The sequence below is a fragment of the Carcharhinus amblyrhynchos genome, chromosome 3, assembly GCF_965287045.1.
Source record: "Carcharhinus amblyrhynchos chromosome 3, sCarAmb.v2.hapA, whole genome shotgun sequence".
NCBI classification, from domain to species: Eukaryota; Metazoa; Chordata; class Chondrichthyes; order Carcharhiniformes; family Carcharhinidae; genus Carcharhinus; species Carcharhinus amblyrhynchos.
This window is the reverse complement of record NC_137326.1, coordinates 140,824,844-140,837,809: the sequence shown is the minus strand read 5'-3', so window position 1 is coordinate 140,837,809 and position 12,966 is coordinate 140,824,844. Positions and strand designations below refer to the sequence as shown.

Below are 12,966 nucleotides of genomic sequence, written 5' to 3'. Positions count from 1 at the left end.
AGCTTGTGAGAATATTATCAAATAAATAGGTTGGACTAAAACCTGGTGTTGTCAGACTTTTTACTGTGTTTACGCCAGTCCAACGCCGGCATACCCACATCATGACTTCTATGGCCAAGCCAGTTCTGAATCCACCCAGCTAGTTCACCCCTGATCCCAGCCTGCCATAAGGGGCCTTGTGAAATGTTTTACTAAAATCCATATAGATGACATCCACGGCCCTTCCCTTGTCAATCATTTTTGTCACCGCCTCAAAAAACTCAACCAAATTTGTGAGTCATGACTTTCCTTGTACAAAACCATGTTGTCAATTGCTAATGAGACTTTTCTGTTCTAAATGCGTATAGATCCTATCTCTAAGAATCTTCTCCAACAATTTCCCTACCACGGACGTCAAGCTTACCGGCCTATAATTACCCAGGTTATCCTCGCTACCCTTTTTAAATAACGGGACCCGTTTGCTATCCTCCAATCCTCTGAGACCTCACCTGTGTCCAATGAAGAAACAAAGATTTCTGTTAGAGGTCCAGCAATTTCATCTCTTGTCTCCCCTCAGTAATCTAGGACAGATGCCATCTGGCCTTGGGGATTTGTCTACCTTAACGCTTCCTAAAACACCTAACACTTTCTCCCTTGTAATTGTGATTTGTTCTAACGGGTCTACACATCCCTCTGAGACACTAACAATCAACGTATCCCTCTCCTTTGTGAATACTGATGCAAAGTATTCATTTAGGATCTCACCTACTTCCTTGGGTTCTAAGCATAATTCCTCTTTGTTCTTGAGAAGTCCGACTCTTTCTCTGACAACCCTCTTGCTCCTAAAGTAGGCATAAAATGCCTTGGGATTCTCCTTAATCCTGTCTGCCAAGGACATTTCCTAACCCTTTTTTTGCCCCTCTAACTTTGTGTTTGAGTTCTTTTCTACTTTCTCTGTATTCCTTTAATGCTTCATCTGTTTTTATCTGCCTGGATCTTACATATGCCTCTTTTTTCTTTTTGATGAGACCCACAATTCCTCCGGTTGTCCACGGCTCTCGAATCTGACCTTTCCTATCCTTCCTTTTTACAGGCACATGCCTGTCCTACAGTCCTATCAACTGCTCCTTAAAAGACTCCCACATGCAGTCACTGGGGGAACGTGAAAACTCCACACAGAGCCAAGGCCAGGATTGCCTTGGTGTGCAGTTTTGGTCGCGGCACTTAAGCAAAGATATTTTGGCCTTGGAGGGAGTGCAGAGGAGGTTCACTAGGCTGTTCCCGGAGTTGAGGGGGTTGAGCTATGAGGAGAGGCTGAATAAACTGGGCTTGTACTCGTTAGAGTTTAGAAGAATCAGGGGAGATCTCATTGAGACGTATAAGATGATGAATGGGATGGGTAGGATAGAGGTGGAGAGGCTCTTCCCGCTCAGAAAGGACAGTAGGACTAGGGGGCACAGCCTCAAGATAAGTGGGGGGTGGTTTAGTACGGAGTTGAGGAGGAACTTCTTCACTCAAAGGGTGGTGAATCTGTGGAATTCTCTGCCTATTGAAGTGGTGGAGGCTACCTCGCTAAATATATTTAAGACGCGGGTAGATAGGCTTTTGATAGGCAAGGGGATTAGACGTTATGGGGAGAAGGCGGGAAAGTGGAACTGAGCCACGTCAGATCAGCCATGATCTTATTGAATGGCGGGGCAGGCTCGAAGGGCTAGATGGCCTACTCCTGCTCCTATTTCTTATGTTCTTATGTTTTTATGCCGGATGTGGATTTACCCTCAAACAGCCTCTCCCAATCAACAGCCACCAATTCCTGCCTAATCTGGCTATAGTTAGCCTTCTCCCAATTCAGCACTTTACCCATAGGACAACACTCATCCTTTTCCACGGCTATCCAAAACTTTACAGAATTGTGGTCACTATTTGCCACATGTTCCCCCACTGAAACTTTGATGTCCTGACTGGGCTCATTCCCCAGTACTAGGTCCAGTATAGCTCCCTCTCTAGTTGGACTATCAACATATTGTTCCAAAGAACCTTCCTGGACACATTTTACAAATTCCTCTCCGTCCAGACCCCCAGGGATTTTCAGTCTCTATGATGGAAATGAAAAGCTGCCACTACAACATCCCTATTTTTTCTACACCTGTCCAGAATCTCCTTCCATATCCATTCCTCAGCTTCCCGTGGGCTGTTGGGAGGCCTGTAGTATACCCCTAGCATAATGACTATGCCATTGTGACTTCCCCACTCCTTTTACATCCCCCTCTATCTCATTGCTACTCTGCAGGCAATCAGTGGGGGGGTTGGGGAGGAAGAGGGGCAGAGGGTCACAAGTGGTCTGGGTAGCGGGAGGGGGGGGTGGGTGGATAAAGGGGAAAGTTATATTGTGGGGGTGGGTCAGTGTCTGTGGGGGCCATCACTCCCGGGCCGCTTTATCAGCTTTCTGTGGCTCGGGAGCGATGTGACAGCGGCACATTTTTAAAATTTTTTTCTCACTGCGTATGCGCATTTCAGAGCTCTGATCGTTTTGGGTGCACTAAACCCAGCCCACAGCGTGATTCAGACTCGCAATTTTTTTTCCAGGTTAAGTGTGTATTGGGGTACTATACTCTGGAATGTTAAGCTGCCAATCCTGTCCTTCCCTTAACCAAGTCTCTGTAATGGCAACAACATCATAGTTCCAAATACCAGTCCAAGCTCTAAGTTCATCTGCCTTACCTGTTACACCTCTCACATTGAAACGAGTGCACTTCAGTCCACCAGACCCTCTCTGATTAGCAACTACACCCTGCCTGCTCTTTCTCTGAGTCTTACTGGCCCTGGGATTGGTATAGGCTAGTGGGTCATTGTTTTTGTAACTGGTCGGCGCAACATCGTGGGCCGAAGGGCCTGTTCTGCGCTGTAATGTTCTATGTTCTATGTACTCTCTGATTCTCTTTCAGTTAATTCCCCTTTGCTTTGGTTGCCACTCCCCTGCCAAACTAGTTTAAATCCTCCTGTGTGATATTAGTAAACCTCCCGGCCAGAATATTTGTGCCCTTCCAGTTTAGACGCAATGCATCCTTCTTGTACAGGTCTCACCTGCCCCTGAAGAGACCCCAATGGTCCAGATATCTGAAACCCTCCCTCCTACACCAGCTGTTTAGCCATGTGTTGAGCTGCACTATCTTCCTATTCCTAGCCTCATTGGCACATGGCACAGGGAGTAATCCTGAGATTATAACCCTAGAGATCCTGCTTTTTAACTTTCTACCTAATTCCCTAAACATCTTCCAGACCATAGGAGGAAACTGGAGCACCTAGAGGAAACCCATGCAGACATGGGAATGTGCAGACTCCACACAGACAGTGCCTCAAACCAGGAATTGAACCCGGATCCCTGGTGCTGTTGAGGCAGCAGTGCTAACCACTGTGTCACCATGCTGCCCCAAAATGACTGCCCCACTGCATAATACTAAATCTACAATAGCTTTATCCCTAGTTGGTTTAACAAATAATGCTCCATGATACAGTCAAGGAAGCAGGGTGGGGAATTTATGGAATAAAATTAAGGTCAAATAGTTGACTCAGACTGAGGAGGACTGACCTGTGATGTATGTGTTTCGTCGTAGGGCATGAACCAGAATTTTAACATCATCATCGGTTAGTTTCTGGGCTTCGAAAAGCCATGTGTTTCCACTGAGATTCATTGTGAAGCCCCCGTACATTGTCCTGAAGGAAAAGGATACACAATTCAACCAATGGACCGGGAGCGATCGGTTATTGGCTCTGCTGTTTACCAGCTGCCTGGAATTCAACCTCATGCTGCTATTTACCGAACCCAGGTAAAGGTGCTCGGTGTTAAGGGTAATGTATTAGCATGGATAGAGAATTGGTTAGAAACATAGAAAAACTACAGCACAATACAGTCCCTTTGGCGCACAAAGTTGTGTCGAACACATCCCTACCTTAGAGATTACTAGGCTTACCTATAACCCTCTATCTTACTAAGTTCCACGTACTTATCTAAAAGTCTCTTAAAAGGCCCAATCGAATCCGCCTCCACCACCATTGCCGGCAGCCTATTCCACGCACCCACCACCCTCTGAGTGAAAAACTTACCCCTGACATCTCCTCTGTACCGACTCCCCAGCACCTTAAACCTGTGTCCTCTCGTAGCCACCATTTCAGCCCTGGGAAAAAGCCTCCGAGAATCCACCCTATCTATTCCTCTCAACATTTTATAAACCTCTATCAGGTCGCCTCTCAACCTTCGTCTCTCCAAGAAGAAAAGGCCGAACTCCCTCAACCAATCCTCATAAGGCATGCTCCCCAATCCAGGCAACATCCTTGTAACTCTTTGGATAAGTAACTGGCTGTCTCATAGAACGACCAATTTATTTGATAATAGACTCACAAGCTTTTGAGAGGGAAACCTCGAAAGCTTGTGAGTCTATTATCAAATAAATCGGTTGGACTGAAACCTGGTGTTGTCAGACTTTTTACTGTGTTTACGCCAGTCCAACGCCGGCATCTCCACATCATGACTTATAGAAGACAGAGGGTGGTGATGGAGGGAAAATTTTCAGACTGGAGGCCAGTTACCAGCGGTGTACCACAGGGGTCAGTGCTGGGCCCTCTGCTATTTGTGATTTTTATCAATGGCTTGGAAGAGGGGGCTGAAGGGTGGGTTCGTAAATTTACTGATGACACCAAGATTGGTGGAGTCGTGCATGAGGTGGAGGGCTCTTGCAGGCTGCAAAGAGACATTGATAGGATGCAGAGCTGGTAGTAGATGGAGTTTAACCCTGATAAGTGCGAGGTGATTCATTTTGGTAGGACAAACTTGAATGCAGATTACAGGGTCAACGGCAGGGTTCTGAGGAATGTGGAGGAACAGAGAGATCTTGGGGTTCGTATCCACAGATCTCTGAAGGTTGCCACATAAGTGAAGAAGGCTTATAGTGTGTTAGCGTTTATTAACAGGGGGTTTGAGTTTAAGAGCAGTGGGGTTATGCTGCAACTATACCGGACCTTGGTGAGACCACATTTGGAATGTTGTGTTCCGTTCTGGTCACCTCACTATAAGAAGGATGTGGAAGCATTGGAGAGAGTGCAGAGGAGATTTACCAGGATGCTGCCTGGTTTGGAGAGTAGGTCTTATGAGGAAAGGTTGAGGGAGCTGGGGCTTTTCTCATTGGAGCGGAGGAGGATGAGAGGCGACTTAATAGAGGTTTATAAGATGATGAGAGGGATTGATAGAGTGAATGTACAGAGACTATTTCCTCAGGTGGATGTAGCTGTTACTAGGGGGCATAACTATAAGGTTCATGGTGGGAGATATAGGAGGGATGTCCGAGGTAGATTCTTTACTCAGAGAGTGGTTGGGGTGTGGAATGCACTGCCTGCTGTGATAGTGGAGTCGGACACTTTAGGAACTTTCAAGCGGTTATTGGATAGGCACATGGAGCACACCAGAATGATAGGGAGTGGGATAGCTTGATCTCGGGATTTGACATAGCTCGGCACAACATTGAGGGATGAAGGGCTTTTACTGTGTTGCAATGTTCTATGTTCTATGTCCTCTGCACCCTTTCAGTGGCTTCCACATCCTTCCTGGAATGAGGTGACCAGAACTGAGCACAGTAGTCCAAGTGGGGTCTGACCAGGGTCCTATATAGCTGCAGCATTATCTCTCGACTCCTAAACTCAATCCCTTAATTGATGAAGGCCAGTACACCATACGCCTTCTTAACCACAGCTTCAACCTGCATAGCAGGTTGAATGGTCTAGTTGGACCAATGCACAGCACAGGCTTGGAGGACCGAAGGGCCTGTTTCCTGTGCTGTACTGTTCTTTGTTCTTAGCTGCTTTGAGCGTCCTATGAACTCGGACCCCAAGATCCTTCTGATCTCCCACACTGCCAAGAGTTTTATCATTAATATTATATTCTGCCATCCTATTTGACCTGTCGAAATGAACCACTTCACATTTATCTGGGTTAAAGTCCAACTGCCACTTCTCTGCCCAGTCTTGCATCCTATCAATGTCTCACTGCAACTTCTGACATCCCTCCACACTATCCACAACACCACCAACATTTGTGTCATCAGCAAACTTACCAACCCATCCCTCCACTTCCTCATCCAGGTCATTTATAAAAATCACAAAGAGTAAGGGTCCCAGAACAGATCCCTGGGGCACTGCACTGGTGACCAACCTCCATGCAGAATGTGACCCATCTATAACCACTCTCTGCCTTCTGTCGGCAAGCCAGTTCTGAATCCACAAAGCAATGTTCCCTTGGATCCCATGCCCCCTCACTTTCTCAATAAGCCTTACATGGGGCAACTTATCAAATGCCTTGCTGAAGTCCATATAAACCACATCCACTGCTCTTCCTTTATCAGTGCGTTTCGTCACATCTTCAAAAAATTCAGTCAGGCTCGTGAGGCATGATCTGCCTTTGACAAAGCCGTGCTGACTATTCTTAATCATATTAAACGAACAGAAAGCAAAGAGTAGGGGTAAATGGGTGTTTCTCTGGTTGGCGATCAATGACCAGTGGTGTAGCTCAGGGATCAGTGTTGGGACTGCAATTGTTTATGATTTACATAGATGATTTGGAGTTGGGGACCAAGGGCCCAATTGTATCATGTTCATTCTAAGTGCTGAATCTGGGCGCAATTCAGATCCGACTTGGAAATCTGTTTCAGGCGCCCCCATACGCACTTAGCCTGAAAAAAAATTGCGAGTCTGAATCGTACTGTGAGCAGAGCTTAGCGCGCCCAAAATGATCGGAGCTCTGAACTGCACATGCACCTATCACATCACTCCCAATCAGGATAATGCCTCCCCCTCGCCCCCACAGACGTTGCCCCACCCGCCAAGTGCATTACAGACCCACCTATCCCCCCACCCTCCACCACTCAAAACAATTGCGAATCCCTCCCCCCTTCCCCCCACCGATCTCAGGCAGAGAGAGCCCCCTCGCTCCCAGCCCGGACCCTCCCGCACAAGGCCCCATCCCACCTACACTCCGATGGCTGTGTGACACCTCCCTCTCTCTCCCCTGTCGCTAATTAATGAGGCACTCATAATAAATTGTCCCTAAATTAGTTTCCCTCAATGTGGATCGCCATAAATAGATAAGGGTCATGGGTGGAGGGGGGACTGGTAATGTTAAAATGGTGGCGCGGGCTCGTTGGGCCGAAGGGCCTGTTTCCCGGGCTGTTTTGGTTCTTTGTTCACTCATCCACCACCACTGACCCGCCCCCGCCCCCGCACCCCTGCGCCCCCGCCCCCACCCCCGACCCCGCCCCTGCACCCCCGCGCCCGCCCCCGCCCCCGCACCCCTGCGCCCCCGCCCCCACCCCCGACCCCGCCCCCGCACCCCCGCGCCCGCCCCCGCACCCCCGCACCCCTGCGCCCCCACCCACGCCCCCGCCCCCACGCCCCGACCCCGCCCCCCACCCCCGCACCCCCGCACCCACCCCCGCACCCGCCCCCACCCCTGCACCCCCGCCCCCGTGCCCCCGCCCCCCCGCCCCCGTGCCCCCGCCCCCCCGCCCCCGTGCCCCCGCACCCCCGCCCCTGCCCCTGTGCCCCCGCCCCCGCGCCCCCGCCCCCGCACCCACCCCCGCCCCCGCGCCCCCGCCCCCGCACCCACCCCCGCCCCCGCGCCCCCGCCCCTGTGCCCCCACCCCCGCGCCCCCGCCCCCGCACCCACCCCCACCCCCGCCCCCGCGCCCCCGCCCCCGCACCCACCCCCGCCCCCGCCCCCGCGCCCCCGCCCCCGCACCCACCCCCGCCCCCGCCCCCGTCCCCGCACCCCCGCGCCCGCCCCCGCACCCCCGCACCCCCGCACCCCTGCGCCCCCGCCCCCGTGCCCCCGCGCCTGCCCCTGCACCCCCGTGCCCCCGCGCCCGCCCCCGCACCCCCCTGCCCCCGCACCCCCGTGCCCCCGCCCCCGCGTCCCCGCCCCCGTGCCCCCGCCCCCGCACCCCCGTGCCCCCGCCCCCCCGCACCCCCCCCTCCCCAGCAGCAGACTGGAAGTGCTCACTTGTTTTCCCTCAATGCTAACAAGCAAACTGTATGGAACTTGCTGGAATGTTCTGTCAAACCACCTGCAGCTGATCTGCCCTAACGAGGGGCAGCTCCTTAAAAAACTCCAGGATGGACAGACAGGAAGTACAGGACCGGGTGCACACGAGCAGCCCCCCACTTCTCTGAGGATGACTTGGGGAGGCTGCTGGATGGGGCCACGCCACCCTCTTCCTCCCAGGAGGGTGCAGACCCGGGGGGGCTAATGGCCATGTGGCCTGGGAGGCAGTTGCCGCCTGGGTCAGTGCCAGGGCACTGGGCCCCCCGAACCCCGAGGCAGTGCTGGAAAAAAATCAGTGACCTCATCCGTGCAGCAAGGGTGAGTGCTGAACCCCATTCAGCATGCCCCCTCCCCCCCCGTATCTCCCCCACATCCTCCTAGTCCCAGCATCCTGCATGTTTCCAGCTCCTGACCCCCAAACACCTCCGTCCTTGCCCCCAGTGAGCCTCACTGTGTTTGCCTTCCAAGGGTCACCACCTGATTCTCTGCATGATTCACACCACCATTTATTTCATTCTGTCTCCACAACACTCGTGAGAGGGTGAAGACAGGGGGTGGTGAGCCAGACCTCCAGGTCCTCACCATGTCTGAGGAGTGGGCACTGGAGCTCCCCAGAGAAGGGAAGATGTGGACTGTCAGTGGCAGCGTGGTCAATCTGCCTTCCTGACCTGAGCACCTATCATTCTTACACACATGGTGAGGCAACTTCTCGGGGGCACGAGTTTCAGGTGCAAGGGGCAAGGTATAAAGGAGATGTATGAGACATGTTTATTTGCATACAGAAGATAGTGGGTGCCTGGAACTCACTGCCTGGGGAGGTCACGGGAGCAGAAACTATAGAGACATTTAAGCGGCATCTCTACAGTGATCTGAATGGGATGGGAATACAGGCAAATGGGGGCAAACATTCAGAGGGGCAGCCTGGTCACTACAGGAGTGGAGGGCCGAAGGGCCTGTTCCTGTGATGTAATTGTCTGGGTTCAGGGTTCCATGTTCAATGGAGAAATGTGATTCATGTGTTTGGCATCCCGGATTCCTCTCCCTCCCTTGCACTTAACCTGTGTTTCAGGGACAGATCCTGACGCTCCGGGGCCTTCTGGACCTCAGGTCCCAGCTACAGCTCCCACCCATCCTGGGAACGATAGCTCGGACGAGTCCTTGGAGGATTTGGGTGAAGGGACATCCGAGGGTGGCACTGTTCTACCTCACAAATCACCATCACAGAAACAGATAGTGTTGAGTCCAGTTAGTGTTGAGGCTTCTGGGTCAGAGTCTGGTGAGCAGGACACATCTGCTGATGTACATCGGGTGGGAAGGTCTGAGTCACTCTAACAGCCTTCTACCACCACTCTTTGGGTGGAATTTTACTGCCACTTTACACCTGTTAGGCGCCAGGAAAATGTAAAATTGGACATTAAGTACTTAGTGCGAATGGCACTGCTTTTTACGACACCTGGATTTCCAGTGTAATCAACCTCTCGCCGGAAATGGGTGAGATGCTGGTTATTTAAATTTGTTTTAATGTTGATTTGTATTTGTTTAGTGAGCCCAGGGCTCACTTGCCTGTATGGCCTCGCCAGGAGAGGTTCTCTCTGGAGGGGAAAACACTGGGTCCCCATGAATGGGGAAACAGTCATGTTGGCCTCGCCAATGGAACCAGAGACTATTGAGGCCCCTCCGGGGAGGCCCAGGGCAAGGCAGGGGTGCTGGCACCTGGGTAATGCCCACTGGGAAGTGCCAGGGTGGGGCCAATGGGGGCAATCCAGGGGGCCAATGGGGGAGGGAGTCCGCGGCCACTCTACATGCAATCAGTGGAGGAGGGAGGGGATGGCGATCAGTTTGGGTGGCAGGGGTGCAGTGGGAGGGGCAGCAGGGGCTGCATCTCAGGCCATGGACCCCTGCAATTGTTGGGGAGGGGGTTGCTGTTTGAGGCTGTTGAGGCTGCCTGCAGTAGCAGGGGCCTGACAGCTCTCTCTCTCTCTGTCTGTCAGACCCGTGCTACTGTTAATGCGCATGTGCAGCATCAGAGGTCTGCACATGTGTAATACCTCCCTCTGCAGGCTGTCTGGTGAGTTAAGCCCCACCCATAGTCTCCCTGGCAAACTAAGCCCTGCCCATAGCCTCCCTGGCGAGCTAGGCCCCACCCACAGCCTGTCTGGCCAGAAATTGACCTGTCCATCTTTTCAGAAACAGAGTGCGTGAGTTTGGGCCTGAAAACCCACCCAAAAAATAGATCTAGACTCTCCGCTCCTCAAAGAAATCCAATAGATTCATCAAGCATGATTTCCCTTTTGTAAATCCGTGCTGACTTTGTCTGATTATCCCACTGCCTTCCAAATGCTGAGTTATGAAATCCTTGATAATAGATTCTTGCAACTTCCCCAGTACCGACATTAGACTCGCTGGTCTACAGTTCCCTATTTTCTCTCCACCTCCCTTTGTGAATAGTGGGCTTACATTAGCCATCCTCTAATCTATAAGAACCAGTCCAGGATCCAAATAATTTTGGACAATAACCACCTACTATTTCCATGGTCACTTCCTCAAGTAATCTGGGATGAAGATTATCAGGACCTGGAGATTTAGCCACCTTCAATCCCATCAATTTCCCCAAAACCATTTCCCTACTAATGCTGATTTCCTTCAGCTCCTCACTGAAATTCGTTTCTCTCTGCACATCTGGTACATTATTCATGTCTTCCTTTGTGAAGGCTGAAGCAAAGTACAAATTTAATTCCTCACCCATTTCTTCATTCCTCGTTATGAATTCTCCCGTTTCTGACCGTAAAGGATCTACATTTGTTTTTATCAATCTTTTTTCTCTTTACGTACCTACAGAAACTTCTATGATCAGTTTATTTGTTTCCTGCTAGTTTACTTGCACACTCTATTTTCCCATTCTTAATCAATCCCTTGTCCTCCTTTGTGAATTTTAAACTGCTCCCAATCCTCCGGCCTTTGCTTTTTCTTGACAATTTGAATGCTTCTTCCTTGAATCTGATACTATCTCTAATTTCCCTTGTAAGCCATGGTTTGGCCACAATTCCTTTACCACTCTTGCGATTAAACAACTTCTGGAGTTAATAACAACATAAGAACATAAGAAATAGGAGCAGGAGTAGGCCATCTAGCCCCTCGAGCCTGCCCCGCCATTCAATAAGATCATGGCTGATCTGAAGTGGCTCAGTTCCACTTTCCCGCCCTCTCCCCATAACCCTTAATCCCCTTGCCTACCAAAAACCTATCCACCCACGTCTTAAGTATATTTAGCGAGGCAGCCTCCACCACATCAACGGGCAGAGAATTCCAGAGATTCACCACCCTTTGAGTGAAGAAGTTCCTCCTCAACTCTGTTCTAAACCACCACCCCCCTTATCTTGAGGCTGTGCCCTCTAGTCCTGCTGTCCTTTCTGAGCGGGAAGAATCTCTCCACCTCTACCCTATCCATCCCTTTCATCATCTTATACGTCTCAATAAGATCCCCCCCTCATCCTTCTAAACTCCAACGAGTACAAGCCCAATCTATTCAGCCTGTCTTCATAGCTCAATCCCCTCATCTCCGGTATCAGCCTAGTGAACCTCCTCTGCACTCCCTCCAAGGCCAAAATATCCTTCCACAAGTTCAGCGACCAAAACTGCACACAGTCCTCCAGCTGCGGCCTCACCAGTGCCCTGTACAGTTGCAGCAAGACCTTCCTACTTTTATATTCAATCCCCCTCGCTATGAAGGCCAGCATCCCATTTGCCTTCCTGACCACCTGCTGCATGTGTAGGCTGAGTTTTTGTGACTCATGCACAAGGACCCCCAGGTCCCTCTGCACCGTAGCATGCTGCAGCTTTTTGCCCTGTAAGTAGTAGTCTTTCCTACCATTATTCCTACCAAAGTGGACAACTTCACACTTGCCAACATTGTATTCCATCTGCCAGGTCCTTGCCCACTCGCTCAGCCTATCTAGATCCCTCTGCAGACTTCTACACGCTCCGCACAATTTGCTGTTCCACTTATCTTTGCATCATCAGCAACTTTCGACACCTTACACTCAGCTCCCTCCTCGAGATCATCTATATAAAGGGTAAATAGCTGAGGCCCCAGCACCAATCCCTGGGGCACTCCACTAGTCACCAACCACCAATCCGAATAGCGCCCATTAACCCCCACTCTCTGCCTCCTATTTGACAGCCAAACCCTTGTCCACGCTAACACCCTACCCCCAACTCCATGCCCCCTAACCTTCTGTAACAACCTTTTGTGAGGCACCTTATCAAACGCCTTCTGAAAATCGAGAAACACCACATCCACCGGTTCCCCTCTATCCACCGCACTAGACACATCCTCATAGAATTCCAATAAATTCGTCAGACACGACTTCCCCTTAACGAATCCGTGCTGCGTTTGCTCTATCAAACAATTCTTCTCAAGATGCCTCGCTATTTCCTCTTTGATGACGGATTCAAGCATTTTTCCTACAACAGACATTAAACTAACCGGCCTATAATTCCCTGCCTTTTGCTTGCTACCCTTTTTAAACAGCGGCGTAACATTAGCCGTTTTCCAATCTTCCGGCACTTCCCCGGAATCCAGCGAGGTTTGGAAAATAATCACTAAGGCATCCACTATCACCTCCGCCATTTCCTTCAGAACACTGGGATGCATTCCATCCGGTCCTGGGGACTTGTCCACCATCAGTCCCTCTAGTCTGTCGAGCACTACCTCTCTAGTAACAATGATCTCATTCAGGCCCTCCACTCCTACCATCTTTCCATCGTTAACACCCAGCAAACTATTCGCATCCTCCTCCGTGAAGACCGAAGCAAAAAAGTTATTCAAGGCCTCAGCCATTTCCTCATCCCCCACCACTAAATCCCCCCTCTCATCCTCTAAGGGTCCAACATTCACCCTA

At 51.0% G+C, this 12,966-nt stretch overlaps 1 protein-coding gene across 2 annotated transcripts in view; it reads right to left on the bottom strand.

Annotated features, from left to right (window-relative positions):
* lrrc34 (leucine rich repeat containing 34) overlaps nucleotides 1–12,966 on the bottom strand; it is a 112,072-nt gene that overhangs the window by 89,294 nt on the left and 9,812 nt on the right. For both annotated transcript variants that reach the window (XM_080186147.1, XM_080186148.1), the window contains one exon: nucleotides 3,569–3,693. In XM_080186147.1, coding sequence (XP_080042273.1) covers nucleotides 3,569–3,693 — 125 coding nt within the window. The remainder of the gene's footprint in view (nucleotides 1–3,568; nucleotides 3,694–12,966) is intronic.